Source organism: Oryzias latipes, chromosome 19 (genome assembly GCF_002234675.1).
Source record: "Oryzias latipes chromosome 19, ASM223467v1".
In the NCBI taxonomy this organism is placed as follows: domain Eukaryota; kingdom Metazoa; phylum Chordata; class Actinopteri; order Beloniformes; family Adrianichthyidae; genus Oryzias; species Oryzias latipes.
The window spans coordinates 7,800,111-7,822,988 of NC_019877.2; the positions used below are offsets into that span (position 1 = coordinate 7,800,111).

Sequence of the window (22,878 nt, forward strand, 5' to 3'; positions counted from 1 at the left end):
CCTCTAGTTCAGCTCAGAAGTCTTTGTAAAGTTTATTTTCACAAAAAAAGAGCTGGTGAAGAAACAGAAGAAAAGAAAGTTGCCTTTAAAAGACAAAACCAGGAATTTTTCCTCAAAATATGACACTTGTTCCCACACACCAAGTCTGCTTTGCAAAACAGTCAGCATCTGGCTGTCTAACGTTATAAAGATGCAGTTCATAAAGATGCTCAAATGATGGAATTATGATTATTATATTTAGAAAGCACCAATTTTAGTGACAGTTTTTTCTTTTCTATTCATCCTTAACACCTTAAAACTCAGAAGTTGGAGCCGATTTTTTGACTTCCTCTTTGACAGTTATGTGTTAAAGGAAAATCTATATTGTTTGGTTTCTGCATAGGTAGAGATTTACTCCATTAACTCTCATCGGAAATTAACTAGCTTACAGCCCCTCACAACCCCAACCTAACATGAATAGAAGAACAAAAATTGTGAGTAAAATTAGAGCTATCCAGCGTCCAGTTTGGAGCCAGATGTCAGCTCAGACGATGAAAACAAAGACACAATGGATCTAGTCTTCTACAAGTAGATGCATTAAAATGGAGCGGAGCACGGAACATGTTTTCTGTATCACAAATACAATCATTTTCAAATGGCAGTTTTTCATCTGGTCCTAAATTACAGCTATTAGAAGAAAGAAATACTCGAAAGTACAATTATAAGCAGAATCTTTTTTATATGTGTCCACAATTATCAGAAATATGTCACAAGATGTTAAAAACACTAAACAAAAACCCCACCATTTCTACAGTATACCCCATTTACAAAATAACTACAGGGTAAAAATAGGTTGTATTGTAAAGTTTTACTGTCCTTCCAGTTGTCTCCTGTTGATAATTGTTTTCCCTCTACTTTATTTTGTTAAAGATGAGCCAATTACATAAATGTTCACAACATGTACTTCATAATTCTGGATTTTAAGGGGCTAGTTCCAGCTCATTGGAAACCGCTGAAGACATCATGTTTTACAATAGCCCAGACCCATTCAGAAAGACGATAAGCTACAGTGGCCTGTCTTACGTAGATGTGCAGCTGTTTTTTCCTCAAAGTTGTGTAACGTTTGAGAAATCAACCACATCCTTCCCATTAGAAGGATTGAAGCAACTCACGCCTCTAGAATTTTGAAAACAATTTCTGAATGCCACAGATATGTGGATCGCCTTCTCTGACTGTATTTAAAACTCAATCTATTTACTGTATTTAAAACTCAATCTATAAAAATAAGGTGCTTGATCCAGCTTCATAACAGAACAGTAAAAAGGGTGAACAAGGTTGTTTGTTGTTGTTTGAGTCAATTGTGATTTCTCTGTAATCTACTTAGACTTGGATTGGATGTACAGCTATCCACACCTGGATTGTGTGATCTCGTGACATCACCTGCCATACTTTAAATATTGCACGTTTAATGTTTTACAAGCACCCACTTCCTTTTTCCAAGTGAGCTCAGCAACACGAGAAACCACACAAGCTGATGTTGAATACAAGTCTTCTTCCTGTTGTATAACATTGTTATTCTTATTTTCATAATCTATTTTTTGCACACATACCCAATTTTTCTGTGTTTTTTTAATTGGGTGAAAGAAAAGTACTGATCTAATATGGAACATGATGGTATTGTGACTCCACCTACAAGTTAAAGTTTCTCTGTGTGCCTGATTTTTGCATTTTGCTTTCAGCCTCTCTTCTGTCAGCAGAAGTGGCTCCTTCCTCAGTTTTCAAATACAGTTGAAACGTAATCGCTTTGCTAACTTAAATGGAAGTTGCACAATGGACTGGATAATTTTTGTAACAGTGTACTGCTCAGGTAGGAGATGTCTATAATTTTTCACAATATGTCACTTTACCAATTTATCTGCAATTTTCAACACAATTATGAATTTTTTTAATTTTAATTTTGACCAGAAATGGCTAAATTACATGATGCAAAATGCTGTGAAATCAATTGTCAATATATTGTCTTTAAAAAAAAAAAAAAAAATTTAATTAAAAGGAACTGATGTGATTGGCTGTAATGTGCCTCTGAATAGGATACCTACAGTAACACTGTTCCTGATGTGTGAGAGCTACAATCTTTGCAAGTCATTTATTTGAGAGAAAATTGTAACTACCAAAACTAGTTTTAATTATTTCTACAAAGAATGTAATTAAATCACAGAAGGATAAATATAAAAATGTTTTGTGTTTAAAAGAAAGCTATTGTCCTTTCTGTGCAAAAAAAAAGGAAATGACCCAGTTATAAAAAAACACACAATAAGCAGAATGAAACAAGACGTTTAACAGCTAATTGAAAAAAAAAAGCAAATACATCAGCAAAATAAGATAAAAACCCTTTCTGAATTTCTGAGAGGCGGATGGGGAAACAATGAATAGCAAATGAGAGAAAGACTGGAGGATAATTAAGTTTTGTGGGCAAACCTGAACTTTATCACAAACAAAAAGATGCCGGGCAACAAAGGGTAACTCAAATCTTGCAAACTAAAGACAGAAAAACAGATTTCACCAGATTTGCAATTCCTGTAAAGAAAATGCGCCTGATTACTGCAAGCAACCAAGATATTAAGTATTTTAAAGCTCCATGCCCAAAAATACCTGGTTTAAATATGGATGTATCATGTACCTTTAGGTTTCATAAACTTAGTGACATGTAGCTGCTCAAACGCTCTTCAAATCATCACTAGGTGACCTTAAAAGATGTAAAAACTTTGTTTATTAAGCAGGACCATTAATTAAACCAAAATGTAAATGAATTGGAACTACAGTAGTTTTAGAGATCGAAGCTTAAATGCATTTGCAGTTTTCACAGTACTGTTTTGGAAATTTTATTCACTTTTTTATTCTCAAAACAAAACAATTTAAACAGCAAAAAAAGACTTCTCTGATATAATCATTGAACAGAAGAATCCCAGTAAAAGACACAGGCTCTATACTCATTGAATCATGGGTAATGGTCTCATTCATTTAATAGCTTTTTATAGATTATAAAAGTTAATAATTATCTTTCTAGGGACTTTTAATGGCTATTTTTTAGATTTTAAAAGCTTTTTGGTAGCTTTTAACTAGCAGTTTTGAGAGGATTAATGGGTAATAACTTGGTGTAATTCGTTTTGATTTTTAAACAGCTTTGTATTATATAGCTTATCGAAGTAAATTAAATGCTTTTAGAAGTTTTAGAAGCCAACAATAAAAATAGCTTTTGAAAGCTATTTTTATTGTTGGCATTTGAAAGCTATTTTTAAAGCAGTGAGATGTTTTTAAAGTGTTGTTATATTTTTTTATAGGTTGCATTACTTGTGTTTGTTGCTTTTAAAAGTTTTAAAAGAGCTTCTATAAGCTTTAAATAACCTTAAGAGTTCTAGTAACTTCAACAGCATTTAAAGCTTCTTGTAATTCCCGTTTAGAAGAAACAAACTGTCACAAGAACAGGCAGATGGCTGAATCCAAATGCAGCAGGTTTATTAGCTCAGCTAGAAGTCCACAAAGCTAAATCCGGGTCAGGCAGGCAGGAGTCAATAACAGGCATCAGATCATCAGAGGAGAGACAGGATGGTCAAAATCCAGGCGAGAGTCGGGGCAGGCGGCAGGCAAACAGAGTCAGGGTCAGGAGACAGAAGATCAGATTAAAATAACGATAGGTATGAAAGACAGAAAGGCAAAGCCGTACTTCTCAGTGCAGAGCTTAAGTGTGCCCTGGTTGGTTGAGTGAATGAATGGATGAACGAACGAACGGATGAATGAATGGGTGAAAGAATGAATGAATGAATGTCAGTCAGATGTTCAGACTCAAAATGTGGTTTGAACTCTGGAGATGTTTCCCCCTAGTGGCCAGAGGGGAAGACAGACTTCTGACTTCTGACGCAGACACTTAACACAAGGTTTTGAGGAATCATGGGTAATTGCTTGATCTAATTAATTTCACCTATGAATTTTTTCAGAAAAAGGTTAACTATAAATAAACTATGTTGGTTTTTGGTACAAAAAGTAATATCACACTTTTCACAAGGGAGCTTTGATTGCATCTTAACATCTGCTTTCTTAGGAGGAGAAGCGCACCAAATATCCAACAATGCTCGAGTTATGGGATAACATACTCTGATTGCTTTTTATCGTCTGATTCCTTTCAGCTTTCAGACAATAAAGGTGCATTTGAGAGAAAATTCAAGGAAAAACAAAAGAAAATAAACAAAATAGAAAATTCAAACAACCCTTATAATTATTTGAATAGTCTTCTAAACTGTTTTTCTCAAAAAAATACAATTAAATAATTAATTTGCCCTCCCAGACTGATAATTAGCACAACTGCATGTGCTTTGCAACATGAATTTTCCTGGAGTAGCAGTTTAAAATTTGCCTTTTAGTGTCATCTGGTGGTTAAAACACTTAAAAAGATACTTGTTTCCTGCAAAAATCATTGGGAAAGTTAACACTACAGAATGCAAAGTTTCACAGTTGTATATATTACTTTCTGTAGCAGTAATGTTTGCATGTCTGCTCTGCAGCAGTAAAAGTCAGTCTTAGTTCCTCTGTGGATCCTGGGGCTTGGAAGTCTCTTAATAATACGGCTAAAGGTTTTGGCTACCAGGTGTCTCAAAGAAAATCAGGGTGAGTCAAAACCTTTGATGCATTTTTGAATTTGGAAAATATTATGCAATACTGCTGCCCATCCTTTACGTCAAACTTGAACCTGCCTATTCCCTCGCATGCTTGTCTGGTTCTGTCTCTATAGCTTGCTTGTTAGCGCTCCCTTTGAACAGGTTTCATCAACTGAAAGGGGTCAATTATTTAGCTGTTCGCCTGACGGTTGCGAACCTACGTCAGTTTTGGGTAAGAAAAACTCAATTTGTAAAAGGTATTGTGAAGGATGTTTTGAAAAAAACAAACAAACACTTTTTTTCCTCAGAATAAAAAAAAGACAATGGGACTGGAACTTTAATCTATACTGAATATGTGCAGGACATTGCATGTTTTTATGCAGTAATTTTACAAATTGTTATTATTTCAAAAAAAAGTGTAATACAAAATCATGCAGCTTTTTTCTTAATATTTTAAAACTTTTGGATGTAATGAAAAAATAGACTCATTGTCAATACATACATATTTGTCACTTTAAAGCTGTACTTTTGACTGAAAGCTTCAATAACGAATGTTTTCCCAGTGCCAGCAAATGCTGTAAACCTGTCCCTTGGTTTAAATATGATAAGCAATCCTGAAGACCAGAGTACCATGGTGAGGTTTTGAGGACTTTCAATAAAAAATAAATATTTCCCTCTTTCTTTATTTTATTTTTTGCTGAAAGAGCTTGACAGTGCAAACATTGTGTGTATTTCAGATTTGTGGTCCTAGTGTTGCCACGGAATGCAAACTCGTTACCTTGTACGGTGGTCTTTGCATTGGAGTAGATAAAAACAACAAATTCCAACAAAATATTCCAGATAAAATGGAAGGTAAATACTATTGAAAAAGTGATTATAATATTCTTTTAAATGCAATTCAACATCTTCTGCGAATCAGCAAAAAAAGGATACGTTCTAAATGTTTTTTTTTTGTTTATTAACAGATTGTGGTGAAAGCGACATTGCATTTCTACTGGATGGCTCAGGCAGTGTACTTCCAGAAGATTTTGTTACAGTGAAGACGTTTGTGAAAAACTTGATGGATTCTCTCAACCAAAAAGGCACAAAGGCAAGAACTAAATTCAAAAGGAAAAGAAGAAGAAGAAAAGATGAATTCTAATTTTTTAAATTTTCCAGAATTGTTCTTTCTGAGTCTAAATGTTGCCTTTTGAAAACAGAGAAAAGCAAAAATTATTTTATTTATGCCTTTTCGTAAATGTGCTTTTTCTTTTCCAGTTTGCAATTGCTCAGTTTGCTAAAAAAGAGCAGTTTACCATCCATTATAACTTCAATACCTTTCCCACTCATAACTGGAATGAGACGATACATGGAATACAGCATTTGAGAGGACACACATATACAGCTGCAGCCATCAAGTCTCTTGTGTAAGTACTTTAGTGAAATGTTGGAAAAACATGAATTCCTGCTTTCCCATAATTCCCAAACTTTTTATTTTAGATTAAAAAAGGTCAAACTAATCGTTGACACTAAACTCCTTTCTAGTTTCTGGTTGATTTTTATCTTTCATTTTATCTAGACAGATTCTGGATTATTTAGGGATTTAACTGGCATTTACTTTACTTTGTATAAACCTGATATTCTTCTTACGGAGCCACTCCTTGGTTCTCCTGGCTGTGTACTTGGGGTCATTGTCATGCTGGAAAACTTGGCATGATGCTACCACCCCCATGCTTCACAGTAGGAATGCTATTCTTGGGATGATACTAAACAATCTTCTACCTCCAAACACGGCGAGTGGAATTAAAACCAAAAAGTTTTATTTTGGTCTCATATGACCACATGACTTTCTCCCATGACCCCTTTGGATCATCCATATGGTCACTGGCAAACTTAAAAACGGCCCTGGACACGTGCTGGTTTAAGCAGGGGAACCTTCCGTACCATGCATGATTTCAAACTATAACGTCTTGGTGTATTACCAAAAGTAACCTTTAGAAACAGCAGCCCCAGCTCTTTCTAGGTCATTGATCATCTCCTACTATGTAGTTCTGTGCTGAGTCTGTACTTTTCTTAGGATCTCTGAGATTCCATGATGTGAAATCTTGCATGGAGTCCCAGTCTGAGGGAGATTACATGTCATGTTTAGCTTTGTCCATTTTCTAATAAATGCTCAAACAATTGATCTTTTCTCACCAAGCTGCTTGGAAATTGCAATGTCGCTTTTACTGGCCTTGTGGAGGTCTACAATAACGTCTCTGGTGTCTTTGGACAGCTCTTTGGCCTTGGCTATGTTAGTAGTTGGAGTCTTACTGGTTGTATGTGGTGGACAGGTGTCTTTATGCAGCTGACTTCAAACAGGTGCTAGGATAATAGGTGGGGTGGAGATGGACTTTTTAAAGGCAGACTAACAGGTCTTTGAGGGTTAAAATTCTAGCTAATGGACAGGGGTTCAAATACTTGTTTGCAGAAGTAGCACACAAATAAATTATTTGAAAAAATATGCCAGAATTTGTAGATAAAGTCTCTCACAGTGGACATGCACCTAAGGTAAAAATGTCAGACCCCTGCATGATTTCTAAGTGGGAGAACCTGCAAAAAGATGTTCAAATCCTTATTTGTTACACAGTAAATCAGTTACAAAGGATCCAATATTTGCAGGAAGCAAGGCTTAGAGGCAGAAAGCAAAAAGTTGATGTTAGTGTTTTAGTGGTGCACTTTTTAAATAACTGTCATCATTGTGATAATGTATATGAAATCTATTCTACAGGGAAGATTTGTTCACTCCTTCAGGGGGTTCCAGGCCAGATGCAAAAAAGATTTTGATAGTCATCACAGATGGAAAGTCTTCTGACCCTGAAGATTTACCAGCAGCATTAGCTGAGGCTGAAAAAAAGAACATTACTAGATTTGCCATTGGGGTAAGCTACTTTTATCTGTCAACCTAGTTTAAGAAGGAACTTTAATGGTCTTATTACTCTTGTTATAAATTCAAAAATTCAAAATTTGAACAGGAACAATCAATTCTTCAAATTGTTTTCACTATATTTGCTTATGCTTAAATTAGAACCTGAATAAATATAATTTGATTCTATATCTCTTTGTAGGTGGGTTCAGACTTTGAGAAGACAGAAGCAAAAGAAGAACTTAATAACATTGCATCTCCCCCTCCAGAAAATCACGTGTTTCAGGTGGAAGGTTTTAATGCTCTTGAGGAGATGCGAAATAACTTGGAGATCAAAATATTCTCTATTGAAGGTACTATTCTGGTCCTGCCAAAACAGATTTAAAGTCCTGCTCCCAAAATATTTTTTATCTATTGTAAAATTGCTCCCAGTGCTCTTTTAATTATGATTATGCAGTTTTCAGCCAACATTTAAAAAAACAAGTGTATTTTTTCAAGACATAATTTCTGCAGAGTCGCTGGAGCTCATTAGAAATTGGCCTCTGGGTTTTTCGACTGTTGCAGCGGAAGTTAGCTTCTCTAATTTCCCAGCATTCCTTGTTTTATACATTCTGTCACTAGCTCATAGCACCTCATGAGCCCAAGCGAACATTAGGGTTGAAAAACAAGAAACGGACAGCAATATCAGAGTTATACTGCTGTACAGTTTTAAAACCAGATGGCAGCTCAGATGAGGAAAGGAAGACATCAATGAAGACATTTGTCTGCAAGTGCAGAATGTAGAAATGCAGCAGAGAAGGGAGGCTTTCTTCTGCTCCATCATGATTTGAATATAAAAAAAAAATAATCAGAAATTCAGGTTTAATAATTCTTTCATACATGTCCTCCCCCGTGAGAAAAATGCAACCAGAACATGTTAAAAACAACATTTTCATTGGACTGGGTCTTTAAACAGTGGTGGAGCTACAATTTTTCTCTGGGGTGGGGGGCTTTGGAAGGGTGAAAAATGAGAACAGCAGAGTGGAGGGCCATTACAAATGAAAATAAATACGTATTTCCAAATGTTTCATTATCATTATTTTTTATAATAAAATAGTTGTTGTTGCTGAACTGCTTTTACAAATGCTTAAAGGAGCTTGTATTAACCATTTCTTAATCTTTGTCAAAAATAGGACTGTTGACTCAAAAATGGGAGAGTGCTAACCCTTCTGGATTGCCCCCCTAGCTCCACCCCTGGACTCAAATCCCTTTTCCATTTTAAAAATCATTAATACAGGACTATTTTGTGTCAAACAGGATTGAGTCATATTTTCTTCCTTTAGAAACCTCAGAGACCCACTATAACCATCTTTTCATCTATTTTAAAAGTATTCCCAGTGGTCCTTTAATTGCAATTATCCAGGTTTTTACCAAAAATTAGAGTTGTTGGCGGGAGAAAGCCTTCCCTCATTTTCCATCATTCCTTTGTTTACACTCTCTCCTGATGGCTTACAGCACCTCACAATGGCAACTTAACAGTATTGGAGCTATCCAGCCATCGAGCTTTGAGCGAAATACCAAATCATACGAGGAAAGCAAAGACAGACCTGGATCTAGTCGTCTACAAGTAGATGCATCAGAACAGAACGGTGCACGGAACCTGTGACCTGCTAACTGTGACAACTGCGTCAAAGCGAGGCTTTTTTTTTATTTCTTTTTTTCCCCTCTTTTTTCACCCTGATTTAAAAAAAATACTTTGAAATACTATTTTAATTTTTATTTTCTTCATATATGTCTTCCATCATTAGACAAATTCTACAAAAACCTCAAAAAACACAGAAAAACGATTTTTAATGGATGAAGAAAACAGTTTGAACCCCTTTTTACGGGGCACTGAGTGCAATGTGATGCTAAAAACTAACTTCTCACTTCATTTATATTTTGCAGGATCTAAAAATGGAACAAGACTAACAACAGAATTATCTCAGGAGGGGTTCAGTATGGCTTTTGTCCCCGGGGTAATTGTTATTTAGAAAACTTTTTAAAAATCAAACAGGATTTATGTTTTTTAACCAAAATTTCATCTCTGAAACAGGGAGTTCTGATGGGTACTGTTGGTGCCAACGAGTGGAGGGGGGGCTACAGAGAATACAAATACGATGGTATGATGTTAGGGTCCTATGAGCCTATGGATCTGGACCAGGACAGTTACCTTGGTGAGCAAATAGTATAATTTTTGCATGCAAAAACACCTTCTATGGACAGGACAGTTCTGCTGCCAAGTTATCGGAAAAAAAAAAAAAATATATATATATATATATATATATATATATATATATACATATATATAGACAGACACATCTGACTGACTGACAGACAGACAACTTCTGTCTGAAGTTTAGTCTTCAACAAGTGAAATGCTGCTCAATTGGGTTAAGATCAGGTGACTGACTTTGCCATTCAAGAATATTCCACTTCTTTGCTTTAATAAACTCCTGAGTTGCTTTGGCTGTATGTTTTGGGTCCTTGTCCATCTGTAATATGACCACCCAATCAGTTTGGCTGCATTCACCTGGATCTGCACAGACAATATGTCTCTGAACACTTTAGAATTCATTGGGCTGCTTCTGTCCTGTGTCACGTCATCAATAAACACTCGTGTCCCATTCCCACTAGCAGCCACGCAAGCCCAGACCATCACACTGCCTCCACAGTGTTTTACTGATAATGTAGTGTGCTTTGGATCAGGAGCTTCTCCACGCCTTCTCCATACTTTTCTCTTGCCATCATTCTGGTAGAGGTTGATTTTGGTTTCACATGTCCAAAGAATGTTTTTCCAGAACTGTGCTGGCTTTTTTAGATGATTTTTAGCAAAGTCCAATCTAGCCTTCCTATTCTTGAGGCCATTGAGTGGCTTGCATCTTGCAGTGTACCCTCTCTATCTACTTTCATGCAGTCTTCTTTTTATGGTAGTCTTGGATGTTGATACGCCTACCTCCTGGAGAGTGTTGTTCACTTGGTTGGCTATTGTGAACGGGTTCCTCTTCACCATGGAAATTATTCTGTGATCACTGTGACCACTGTTGTCTTCCGTGGACGTCCAGGTCTTTTTGCGTTGCTGAGTTCACCAGTGCTTTCTTTCTTTCTCAGGATGTACCACACTGTTGATATTGCCACTCCTAATACTGTAGCAATTTCAGGAATGTTTTTTTCTTTTTTCTCAGCTTAATGATGGCTCCTTTCACCTGCATGGAGAGCTTCTTTGACCGCATGTTCTCTGTTCACAGCAAAATCTTCAAAACGCAAGCAGGAGTCCTCAAATCAACTCCAAGCCTTTGATTTGCTTCACTCATAATGACATAACAAGGGAATTGCCCACACCTGCCCATTCAATAGCATGGAAGTCAATTGTCCAATTACTTACAAGCCAATGAAATGAAGGGATTTTGTTTAAAAAATGCTTTAGTTTTTCACATTTTTATGCAATCTTATTGTTCAACCCATGGAATAAAAGCAGAAAGTCTGCACTTCAATGGCATCTGAGTTGTTTTATTTAAAATTCACTGTGGTAATGTACAGAAAAAAAAATTAAAAAGAATGTGTCTCTGTCCAAATATTTATGGTCCAGTATATGTATATACATATATAAATAATATGGTTCAATAATACTGTTACTAATTTAAAGGGGTAGAAAAGTGCAGTATATTTTGTAATACTTTGATAAATGGAAGATTTATCAAAGTATTGTAATTGTTATAATTTTCTACATGTTTTCTTTGACGAGTTAATTTATTTGTCTTTACATGACTGTCTTTGACTATCTTGTAGGCTACTCCATGGTCATTGCTAAAAACCAAATGGATATACTGACCATTTTGGGAGCGCCAAGATATCAACACATAGGAGCTGTTGATGTGGTTTTAAAAAGAAAATTGCAAAAAAGGATCCACCCCAAAGAGTCGCAGGTTGTTATGGCCAAACATGCTTCATTTGCAACTCTGAAAGACAGCAACAAACACAAAATGATCAATCTACCAAATGATTTGTGTCTTTGAGGTTGGACAATACTTTGGAGCGGTGACCTGTGCCATGGATGTGAATGGAGATGATGTCACTGATCTGATTCTTATATCTGCACCAATGTACAAAGAAGCCGACAGAGAAGGACGAGTTTACGTTTGCACATTGGTGGACAAGGTACAAATGTTTATTATTTAGTCGCATTCATTTGAAAATTGAAAAACTCCATTTTGTGCTTCTTGTGTTTCTGCCAGGATGTTGACTGCCACTTTAATACTGCGTCCTCACCAATCGTATTAAAAGGAGATGTATCTAAAGTAGCAAGGTTTGGATCTTCTCTTGCTGTTCTGCCTGACCTCAACATCGATGGATTTAAAGATCTGGCCATTGGAGCACCTTTGGAGGACAACGGTGAAGGCAGCGTCTACATCTTTCTCAGCAATTGGAGCAGAAGTATCAATCCATCTTTTTCACAGGTAGAGAACATCAGATAATCCAATAAATTTAAGAAATGTACACATTAAGCAGATACATTTGATCAAATTTCTCCATCAACAGAGAATCGCTGCTTCTCAAGTGCAGTCTGGATTGAAGTTCTTCGGCATCTCTATCAGTCAGCAGTCTTTCGATCAGAATGGGGATGGATTGCCTGATTTAGCGGTGGGGTCAAAGGGCACAGTTGTTTTACTCAGGTAAACTTAACTAGTTTCTGCTACTTATGGATATTTGACCAGTTTTGTAATTCTGTTTACTAGGTGAAATGTAATAGTAAGCTTGCTGCCTGTGTTCCAGATCCATGCCGGTTGTGAATGTAAAGGCAGAGGTTTCTTTCAGCCCAATCAAAATCCCAGTTCTATCTGATGACTGCTCCACGCCACTAAATAGCATTTTCAAAGTCTGTTTTACCATGACAAATGTTTCTGCAGTTACCACAGGTATTTTACTCATTACTAATGATGTGAAGACACGCCATGTTAAGAATGGAAGCACAACAAATGTTCAATAAAAGATGATTTTGACAAGGAGGGTGAACCGCAAACTAAACAGACAGCATAGATTTTTTTTTAAAGCACCGATAAGCAGAAGTTTCCCCACTATCAATTAATCTATTAATAACCCCTATTGTTAAAGTAAAATATGTCCAACACAAGAGGCCTTCAGTTCTCATCTGCCTGCCCAGGACAAGTAAAAAAAAAAAAAAAGAAGAAGTTTCCCCACTAATTACCTCACCATTGGAGCAAAAAGATTGAGTCAATAAGATGCTGCAACACCATGTCAGTTAACCGATAGTTCACACTGGACCAAATATGTTAAGCCCCATTTTTTTTGGATGTTCTAGTGTATTATTTATTTGTTTAAGATAAACCAAGCTCCACTCAGACTGATGAAGCCACGAGAGATGAAACATTTAAAAGAAAAAAGATTTTAGGTCCAGTTGCTATAACTCAGATCTAAGACATCAACATTTAAGTTTAATGTCAAATCCTTTGCAACTAAAAAGGAAAATTAACCAAATATATTTTCATATACTAGCAGTATATGAAAATATAAACACTAATGGCACATTGACAATATCTGGTAAATGCGTGTTTTTATTTTTCTCATTCTTAATTTCATCACACAAATTCTTTTTATAGTCTTGCATTAAGTCTGCTAAATTATTTCTATTTCTGTAAAAAACTCTAATTTATATTTGGTGTTTTCCAGCTAAGGCACTGATTAATTACAACTTAACATTGGATTCCAACCGGAAGGTTCCAAACAACCGCGCGTACGTTCATGAGAAGGAACAACGAAACCATTTATCTGGATCAGTGAATTTAGACCTATCAAAACCAGAATGCACTGATCTGCATGTCTTTATCAAGGTAAATCCTTGCTTTAGCTAAATAAAACTAACCATGACTCAGCATGACAAAAAGCTTTGAGTTTTGCTGATCTGTTCCTGCAGCCTTGTCCAGAAGATGTTCTTAATCCACTTTGGAATGAGCTCCAATTTACCTATCATGGTTTGGAGTCTGAAACAAATCTTAAACCAACTCTGAACAAAAGTATTCAAACTACTACACGTCACAAAGTAAGTCTTCCGAAATGCATTTCAGCAACATCCACAACAAAGTCATTAAACAGGAACAATGCCAGACTTAGAAACTTGACTTTCAAACTGCTAGACAACTGTGAACGTTGTGTCTGATTCAAAGTTGTCTTCCACAGTTGGAGTTTGAGCAAAACTGTGGGGAAGATAAAGAATGTGTGGACAACCTTAAAGTGGATTTTGATTTCAGGTGAGGTTTGGTTGCAGATTAAATGTTGATTTGGTTGTGGTACATCTTTATGGTAGTTTTATATAAAAGCTACTTTCTGTCAATGTTTTGATTATGTTTTTAAATTGGCCCGTGGTGGTGTGGGACCCAAAATGCAGTGGCAGAACCCTAAACATCAAACCTAACCATGTTTCCCATGCAGAAACAAAAATGTCAAAAAGCAGATGTATGGAAGTTTTGTAATTTTTCTTCTTGAAATCTAAATTGCAAAAATGCATTTTTGAATTGCAAATAACTGAGACTGGTGTCATTAACACAAATTAAGACGGCTGTGGATGATTTACAACCTAAATCTGTTGTCACTGACAGTGAAACCAGAACATGACAAAAACTGAAGAAACATCACAAAAATACAAGTGCAGGATCCTCACATTTATTCTTGCCTCAAAAGTCTTCTTCTAATATACTAATATTTCCTTTTACTGCTCATATTTTCTGCCAGCTCGTCGTTTGTAAAAGTGGGCATTGATGAACTTCTGAATATAACTGTATCACTGGAGAACAGAGGGGAAAACTCGAACAACACCCAAGTTATTCTCACTTATCCAGCTAGAATCTCCTACAGGATGTCCACAGCCCTGAAGGTGAAGCTTTACGATAAGCTATCAGGTTTATCCTTTCTGTAAAGTCTCTGACCCTCTGATGGTTTTTCTTTTCACACAGGGAAGAATTGAGTGCAAATCATCAGACAGTGAGGGTGGTGTAACTCGGGGAATCACCATTTGCACTGTTAACAAACCTATTTTCCAGGACAAGGTTGTTATTACTGCTTCATTTCAGTGTGTATGAAGAGCACCTCTGACCATTCGTTTCATTTTTAGGCTGTATTTAATGTGTCCTATGGGATTGGAACCAACAGTCAACTTGGCAGAAGGATCTTTGTCACAGCCAACGCCACCAGGTACTTTTCTGGCCACAGATTCTCCATTCATGCATCGTTACAAATGTTAACGCACACTTCGATGGTCCTGTTTTAGTGGGAATCAAGAGCATTCAAATTCAAGTGAACTCTACAGGAAGAAAGAGATTGGTGTGAAGTACAGCATACTGGTTACATTTGACAGGTCTGTCTTGTCCCAACTTGAACTGAATTTGAGGAACAAAGTTTAAACTTTAACCGTTTGTGCTCTCTGTCCAGCTCCTCTACCTACAGCAATTTCACGTTTGGAAAAAAAAATGAACCCAAACCATTCAACCAGTCAATAGTGGTGAGTTCCATCAGCTTTGCTCTGAATTTTCACCTCAGCTTTTTAAGTATTGTTAGATAACCAGTTTAAAATGTTTGTTCTTTGCTTTACTTCAAGGTCACAAACAATTACAGAGACTTAAATCTGACTGTTGTCCTCAAGATTCCTGTAAAGGTTGGCGAACAAGACATTTGGACTGACTCACAGAGTCTGCAGGTGAGCTTTGTCACTGACATAATAAATAAATCCAGTAGATTAAGGGGATATCAGGATTAAATAAAACCAAATTGCAGATTCCACATTGTGAAAAGGGAAAAGAAGAAGAGCCTGCTATCAGTGATTTTGTTGCGCAGATAAAGAAACACAAGCGAGTGGTAAGTGTACCTTTGGGATGCTCCTTTGTCTGAACAAATGTAGGTTTCATGCAGGAGGTTTTGTTTATCTACATGTCACCTACAGAACTGCTCTGTGGCCACATGCTCGGTCTTCAAGTGCAATGCATTCATGAAGAAAACTGATAAAAGGATGTTTACCATCTCTGCCAGTCTCAGTTCAGGGTGGATAGATCAGGTGAGTGATGTGTGGTCTGTGTCAACACCCTTTATTGTAAAGATACTGGAAGCTCAATTTAATCCCTTTTGTTCTTAATCTCAGATTGGACTTCCAGATGCCAAATTCCTATTGAACAGCGTGGCCATTCTGGAATACGACAAAGATGCGTTTGTCTTAAGAACAAAGTCTTTTGCTCGCGAGGTATTTTAACATTTCTCTGTTATTAGTATTTTTTTATCAGAGCAGAGCTTGAATTTGATCTTATTTGTGTCCCTCTGACTTTCAGATTGAAGCAGAAGTAGAGGTTTATTCTGAACCAAACTTCATTAAGGAGATTATTGGAGGATCTCTGGGAGGTTTCTTTTTTCTGATTTTGGTCACAGTCGGCTTGTATAAGGTATGGAACTGCAGGATCTTCAAAGACCCACTTGAATGAAAATCAGATTTTTTGTATTTTTTAACATTTTCCAATTTTTTTTCATGATGGAGGACATGTATAAAGAAAATTAAGTTTAAATCTGCTTTTTCTGAGTATTTCTTTATTCAAATCGTTGTGAAGCTGGCGCAAATAATAAAATGCTTGATTTTGTTATGCGCTAACCACATTTAGCTGGCCACAAGCTCCCTGCTCCTCTCCATTCTGATGTATCCACTTGCAGACAAATATATCTGTGTATGTCTTCATTTTCCTTATCAGAGCTGCCATCTGGCTCAAAACTGTACGCCTGGATTGCTCCAAAATTGCTCACCGTATTGCTGCGCCGCTAATGTATAGGTTGGGGTTGTGAGGGACTGTAAACTAGTGAGAGAAAGTGTAAACAAAGGGATGATGGGAAATGAGCGCAGGCTTACTCCCCACCAACAGTACCAGCGATAACTCAGAGAAGAATTTCTGATTAACTCCCGCCGCTCTGCAGAAACAATATCCTATACACAACAGTTTTTAAAATTTTGTCCAAGAACAGCATGACTATAATTAAAAGACCACTGGGAAGACTTAAAATACATATGAAGATGATCAGAGTGGGACTTTACATAATTAAAAAAGAAGCACACTAGAATTTTCATTTATGTTCTTTCTTAATTCTACATTGTACATTAATTTGAAGTACCATGCATGAAGAGCTTTTTGTGTGATTTTGATTGTTCACATTTTTCAGGTGGGATTTTTCAAGAGAAAATACAATGGAATGACTGAGGAATCAGCAGCGTTAAACGAATAAGCTCCAGCAGAGGGGACAACTTTCATATCATCAACGATTTCTGTCACTTTAAGCTCTTATTTTGAAATCTGGCAAAGTAAGTTCTGTAAATCAGTTATTTTTAAAGTTTTGGTGAATATTACATGTGGGTCCAGAATATAAAGAAAAAAAAGTTCACATGTAAATTTAAAAAAGTATTCGATTTAAAAAAAAACAACTCATTTTATGACATCTTAAAGTGTAAATATTTTTTCATCTATAATCAGCAAAAACATTTCATCTGTCCAGAGAAACAAATAGGGCATAAATATAGAGTTTTTATAACTGCACGGTTGGTGAAAAGTTGGTGTAAAGTGTTGGTGTAAAGTGGTGTAAAGTTATAAACCTAAGGTCATTATCACTTTGTAAATATCTGTACTACAAAACGTTTATTTGTGTATGACTGAAATAAAACATTGGAATACTCAAGAATAATAGTGATTTATATATATATATATGTTGATGTAAAGAGGCTAGATTTTCTTTCTATGAATGTCATAGGGACTATGAGATTGATGTATTTTCTGGTGTGGAGCAGGCGGTGTAAAGAAAGAGACAGAAGTGTGGTCTTCATTGTTGCTTTTTAAAGATGTTTTTGCAGCAGAGACTCAAGATCTATATAAGTCTACATCAACTTACGTTTGCAGTGAAACCTGAGACCAAGATGAGCATTTTTCAATGAAAAGTAAAATTTGCTAATGTCAAAAAAATGTAAACTGTTTTTTTTCCTTGTGTTCATCTGTTAATTTGTTAAGTGATGTTAATTCACACTATTTAACTTGTTCATAACAACGCCCAATAAAATAAGAGAAGTAATTCTTTTTCTGTGTTTTCAGTTCTTAATAAGGTCAAAGATTACAGCAACTTAACTTAAATAACTTACCGTATGTAAGTCTGCAACTGCAGAGGTGTGAGGGGTTGTCTAGTAATGTTTTCTTAATTCTAATAAAGCAACAATGATTCAAAGTAGCCTTGTCTTTACCACAAAGCAAAACGTTATAGGGTCAACAAGTAAATAGATCTGCTAACTTAGGCCAACCTTGATAGAAAACTGTTCCAAAATTGCAAAGAAAACTAGAAGTGAGCAAGAATCGGTGTATCAAACATCACTATGAAGTGATTTGGTAGTTTTAATCTGTTAGCAGAGTCAAACATTATTTAGCATGACTTGATGAATTTAGGTGATGGCAGTATCATAACGGATGTAGCGCTTGGTACACGTGTTAAAGGGACTTTTGACATCGCTCTATTAGATGTACTTTTGTTGTTTTATGTTATACTTTAGTCATCTTTCTCTACAAATGCATCAAACTAAGATCTTAAAAGGAAAGAAGACATTAGATTTAGGCCTCATTGAATTAACTATGGGAGTTAGATTTCTAATGCCCAAGACACATTCAGTTGTTTGATGATTGCTGCAGGTTTTTGAGTTGTCTGGGCCCGTGGATGGATGTAGACAGGTGTGGCCCTACATCATGCTATTGTAAAGCCTTTCAGAGTAAACTATATCCATGTACATTTGGATTTGAAAATGGTTTATTTCAAGCAATCAAATAAGAATAATACACAACAACAATACAATCATCAGTTATACATTCATACAATGATCTATCAAACTGAGGATAATTAGACACATTAATAAATATTGCTTGAAACAGAGTGGAAGGAAGCAAACTTAAATAATCCCACCCCGTTATACCATAACCATTTTATTACGGTACATGATTTATCATTATCCGGTTCCTAGTTTTTATCAGACAGAATTAAGAATCATTAAGTATCAATAAAGCACATGACAAAGATTAATTACTTAATCATTATGTAAAAATAACTATTTTAGAAATCAACATAATCAATCACTATTACCTTTGGGACTCTAAAGAACTTTTTTTTAACGAAAGACGAGTTATTTTCACAGTTCCTTTTACTACCCGGAAGTGAGATGGGTCAATCTCTGAGGCGCTGCCCTTTCGCTCCTTGTGGGTGCCGCCCATTTCATGATGTTAACCTAGAGCTGACTTCGGTAGCATGTCCGCATTTCATCCATGAGAACAAATAATATCCAAACTTTTGCAAAGATGGACATGTATATTTTGCATATAAAAGAAAAGTGTTTTAGACGAACACCGCTAGTTCCACCGAGAAAGTAGGTGTGTGAGTTAGCCTGGGGGTGCTGACAGCACAGACTCTTCATGGAGTTGGTTGTTCCCCACTTTGTGATGTCACAATGTGAGGACCTATTTGTTTCCGTGGATTGGGAGGGGCCGGTGCTCAGATCGGAGGGTTTTAGAGGAATACTCAGAGATGCTCGAATGGAGCTGTTGTGCCTGTCATGGGGCTGGATGGTCTTTGGTGACGTCTCAACTGGTGAGCTGAAAGTTAACCCTTTGATATGATTATGTCTGCCATATGTGTGTTCGTGGCTTTATTCACAAACTGCAATAAAAACATTACCAAATGATTTCTTTCTTTTGAAATACTGACGGCATATTGTCATAATTTTTAGTCACTGTGTTCTTTTTTCTGTTAATGTTACCAACAAAGTTGAAATCATTTGAGGAACACAAAGCAAAAAAGGAGAAATGTATCTTTCTCTTTCTAATGTGCACCTCCAACACCCCCCCCCCTGACTCAAGTGACTCAAGTACTGTAGGAGGGGTGAGAGACAGAAGCTGCTTTCACTTCCTCCTTTCCTTGAAGCAGGAACGAGCTGAACCATCTGTGCCGCCAAAACAAAATAAGTTAACAAACTTTATAACTTTATAAATTAAAAAAGTCAAACACATCACTGCATCACCATAAGTCTGACAGGTGCAACAATAATAATTTGCAACAATGTCACATTTACAGTTTGTGTTGTTCTCTTGCAGATAAGGAAATTCTGAATTCAATTAGAGGGTCTATATCATGCAAAATGAACTTTTTCTTTTTTAGCTACTAAGTGTTGTTAATTGTTCCCAAAAAACAACCTTAAATCAATATTTTGCTCCATTCATGCATTTCTTAGCATTCCTCTAAAACCCTTCTATCTGACCATAAGCCCCTCCCAATCTACGAAAAGAAGTGGGTCCTCACATTGTGACATCACAGAGTGGGGAACAGCCCCTTCCAGGAAGTATCTGCACTGCCAGCACCGCCCCCAGGATAACACACACACGCACACACACCCACACACCCACACAAACACACACACATTTACTAGTGGGTGAACTGCAAAACACTTTTCTTTATATGCACAAATGCACATCCATTTCTGCAAAAGTTTGGATGTTGTTGTTATTGTTTTTTGTGTTAAAAATGTGTTCTTTATTGTGCCAAATGAAATATACTGTCATGTATATGGATATAGTTTACTCTGAAAGGCCTCTATAGGCCTTTTAAGCCTCACATGCAGTAACATGGAGCGGAGACTAGCAAAGAAAAATAACTTTTTTTCCATTATTTAACATTTATATTAATATATGGCATGTCGCAGTAAGAGTCTGTCAATGGTGAATATTTTTCACTTTTTTGTAAGTTCCCTCTTAAGGTACCTAAGGTAATATTTTGTTAGTAGAGTTTGATAGTAAAGACTATCAACTTCACCTCCTTTTCCTAGGAAACATCTCAACAGCTCAGCTAAAAGTCCACAAAGCTAAATCAGGGTCAGGCAGGCAAGAGTCAACGAGTATGAGAGCATCAGAGGAAACAAGAGTAGTCAGGATCCAGGCGAACAACGATCAGTTTGTTTTTAATAGTAATTTTTGAGAAAATAGATAAATAATCATTGAATTAACCCACAAAATGTGTGATTTTTATTTATAGATTTTTAATGGTTTTGTGTCCAAACAGATTTTACACCTACAAACTACAACGGAGGATGTTTCTGCCAGTAGACAATATATTTGTACATAGGTTTCACAAATAACAGGAAATAAACACCAACCTGAGCAGAGGTGTCAGCTAACCTTTGCACAGTTTGTGTGACAGAATGAAATGCTTTACATGTGTTGGTTTGTATGCATATGTATGTGTGAACTGTAGTTGTGTTGAGTACATGTTGACATGATTGTTAGTAAAGATTTTTGGAGCTGACAGGTGTTTGTGACACTTAAGTATGTATGGACAGGCCCCGCCCCTTTTGACCAACATTTACACCAGACGGTAATGATGTGATCGTCCAGCATCTTGTTGCTTAATGATTGACAACCCCACCCCCGCCACCTCTTTAATCATCCTCCAGATTTCCAGGGAGACATATGTAATAAATTTGAATAAAGTTCAAGTTGTTTCAGTCTTTTATTGATGAGAATGTATTCCTTCAGAAAGCACATGTTTTTAGAGTTATTGACAGATTTGAATCCAATATAAAATATGTAAGTAGACCTTTTAAAGGACAAAAAAAAAATCCATAACATGACCATGAGGCAATAGTTTAATCAATATTAGATGAAAATCTTAAAATTAGAATGATTGAAAGGCTACAAGTTTGCATAAATGGTGACTCAGCATTCCTTCAGTTCTAATTCATTTGTCTAAACCAGCTATAAATAAATTTCATTATTTCTTTTTTTTGTAGGATCTGTGTTTCCAGACAAGCAGAGTTTAATAACTTCTGCTGACACAAACGTGGTCTCATCAAGAAGATCAGGAAACCTCACTAACTCCGCCCAGATTCTGTGTTTAACACTGAGCAAGTGACAGGCAGCGAGAATTCTTTTGGCCAAAATGGAGGAGAAAATGTCTTGGAGCTCCTCCTTTGACCTTCACATCAGTCAAAATAGAATTGTAGATTGTGAATAGGGGATTTTTTGTCATCATGATTGGAGAATTCTAACAGATTTAGAAATATGGTTCACATTTTACACGTATAGTCAGGACACAAAAAACACAATTCATGTTTGCAGAACTGACCGTCCTGGTGATATAAACAGGTTTATAAATGAACTTATTAAGATTCTGAAGTTTTAAATTCAAATATTAGGCAAACACTTTGTTTCCATTGTTTATAACAAAAAAAAATGGAAATTGTCTCTACTTTGTTAATTTTGAAATCAATTTCAGCACATTCATTTCTAGTTTTTGGTAATGTGGGGCCACTTTTTCATTTTTGCTAAAAGTTTGTAGTTCTTATATAAAAGTTTAAAAAAGAAAAACTTTTCTTACTATAAAAAAAAGTGCTAAAAGCTGTTGGTCATCGACCATAAACTCATTTCTTGTAGGTGCAATATCAACTCTATTTGCGAAACGCCTCCGCTTTGAAACCACTTTGAAGTGCACACTTTTTTTAAAGAGTTGATACTTTCAAATTGAGTGGTTATCACTTGAGACCGGACAGAGCTTCTCTTTTGAACCATGCACTCGTTTGTTACCCTGTGTCCTCTGAAAAACAAACTATTGAAAATGAAAAATGTATTAATCCCATTGAAAAAAAGTTTTTTTTTTGAGAAAAATGTAATGCAAATATTACATAAGAGACTGTTAAAATCTAGAATAATAAGTTTTTTGACCGGTTGGTATGCTCTACAGCTGCCCCCGCCTTTACCTAACAGTTGGCACAAGAACAGGCAGATGGCTGGATCTAAATGCAGCAGGTTTATTAGCTCAGCTAAAAGTCCACTAAACTAAAGAGTCAGACAGGCAGTAGTTAATAACGAGCAGAGGAGCATCAGAGAAACAAGAGTAATCGGGATCCAGACGAGATTTTGGGCCGGCGGCAGGAAAATGGAGTCAGAGACAAACCAGGGTCAGGAAACAGAAGTTCAGATCCAGATATAACACTCGGTAATGCAGGAAGAGGGGCACAAACAATACTTTGCACTGAGTTAGGCTCAGTACAGTGTTTAATTGTACTGCAAGTGACTGCAAATGAGAATAAGGTGTGTGGCATCCAGAAACTGTGTGCTGAGGTTGCTGGGAGATGAAGTGCACTTAGAACTCTGGAGGCGGCTGGTGACCAGAGGAGGAGACAGGGCTCTCACTTTTGACAGCATTGTTTGGGATAGGCTCCAGCAACCCCAAGACCCAGAAAGGGATTATTTGGGTTTGCAAAATTAGATAATCAAATTTTAATATCTAAAT

General features: G+C 36.4%; 1 protein-coding gene across 1 annotated transcript; it reads left to right on the plus strand.

Moving 5' to 3' along the window:
* Positions 1 to 1,577: 1,577 nt before the first annotated feature.
* On the plus strand, positions 1,578 to 17,634 carry LOC101156687 (integrin alpha-M-like). Its single transcript, XM_023949277.1, has 30 exons — positions 1,578 to 1,846; positions 4,539 to 4,641; positions 4,766 to 4,863; positions 5,195 to 5,265; positions 5,369 to 5,483; positions 5,597 to 5,721; positions 5,889 to 6,037; positions 7,381 to 7,531; positions 7,718 to 7,868; positions 9,442 to 9,512; positions 9,590 to 9,710; positions 11,323 to 11,459; positions 11,551 to 11,691; positions 11,769 to 11,990; positions 12,073 to 12,206; positions 12,307 to 12,449; positions 13,222 to 13,382; positions 13,466 to 13,591; positions 13,729 to 13,799; positions 14,281 to 14,422; positions 14,502 to 14,594; positions 14,660 to 14,739; positions 14,816 to 14,902; positions 14,977 to 15,046; positions 15,143 to 15,241; positions 15,319 to 15,399; positions 15,485 to 15,595; positions 15,680 to 15,778; positions 15,864 to 15,974; positions 16,738 to 17,634. The coding sequence occupies exons 1-30, from the start codon at positions 1,810 to 1,812 to the stop codon at positions 16,798 to 16,800; spliced, it is 3,363 nt and encodes a 1,120-aa protein (XP_023805045.1). The 5' UTR covers positions 1,578 to 1,809; the 3' UTR covers positions 16,801 to 17,634.
* Positions 17,635 to 22,878: the final 5,244 nt, after the last annotated feature.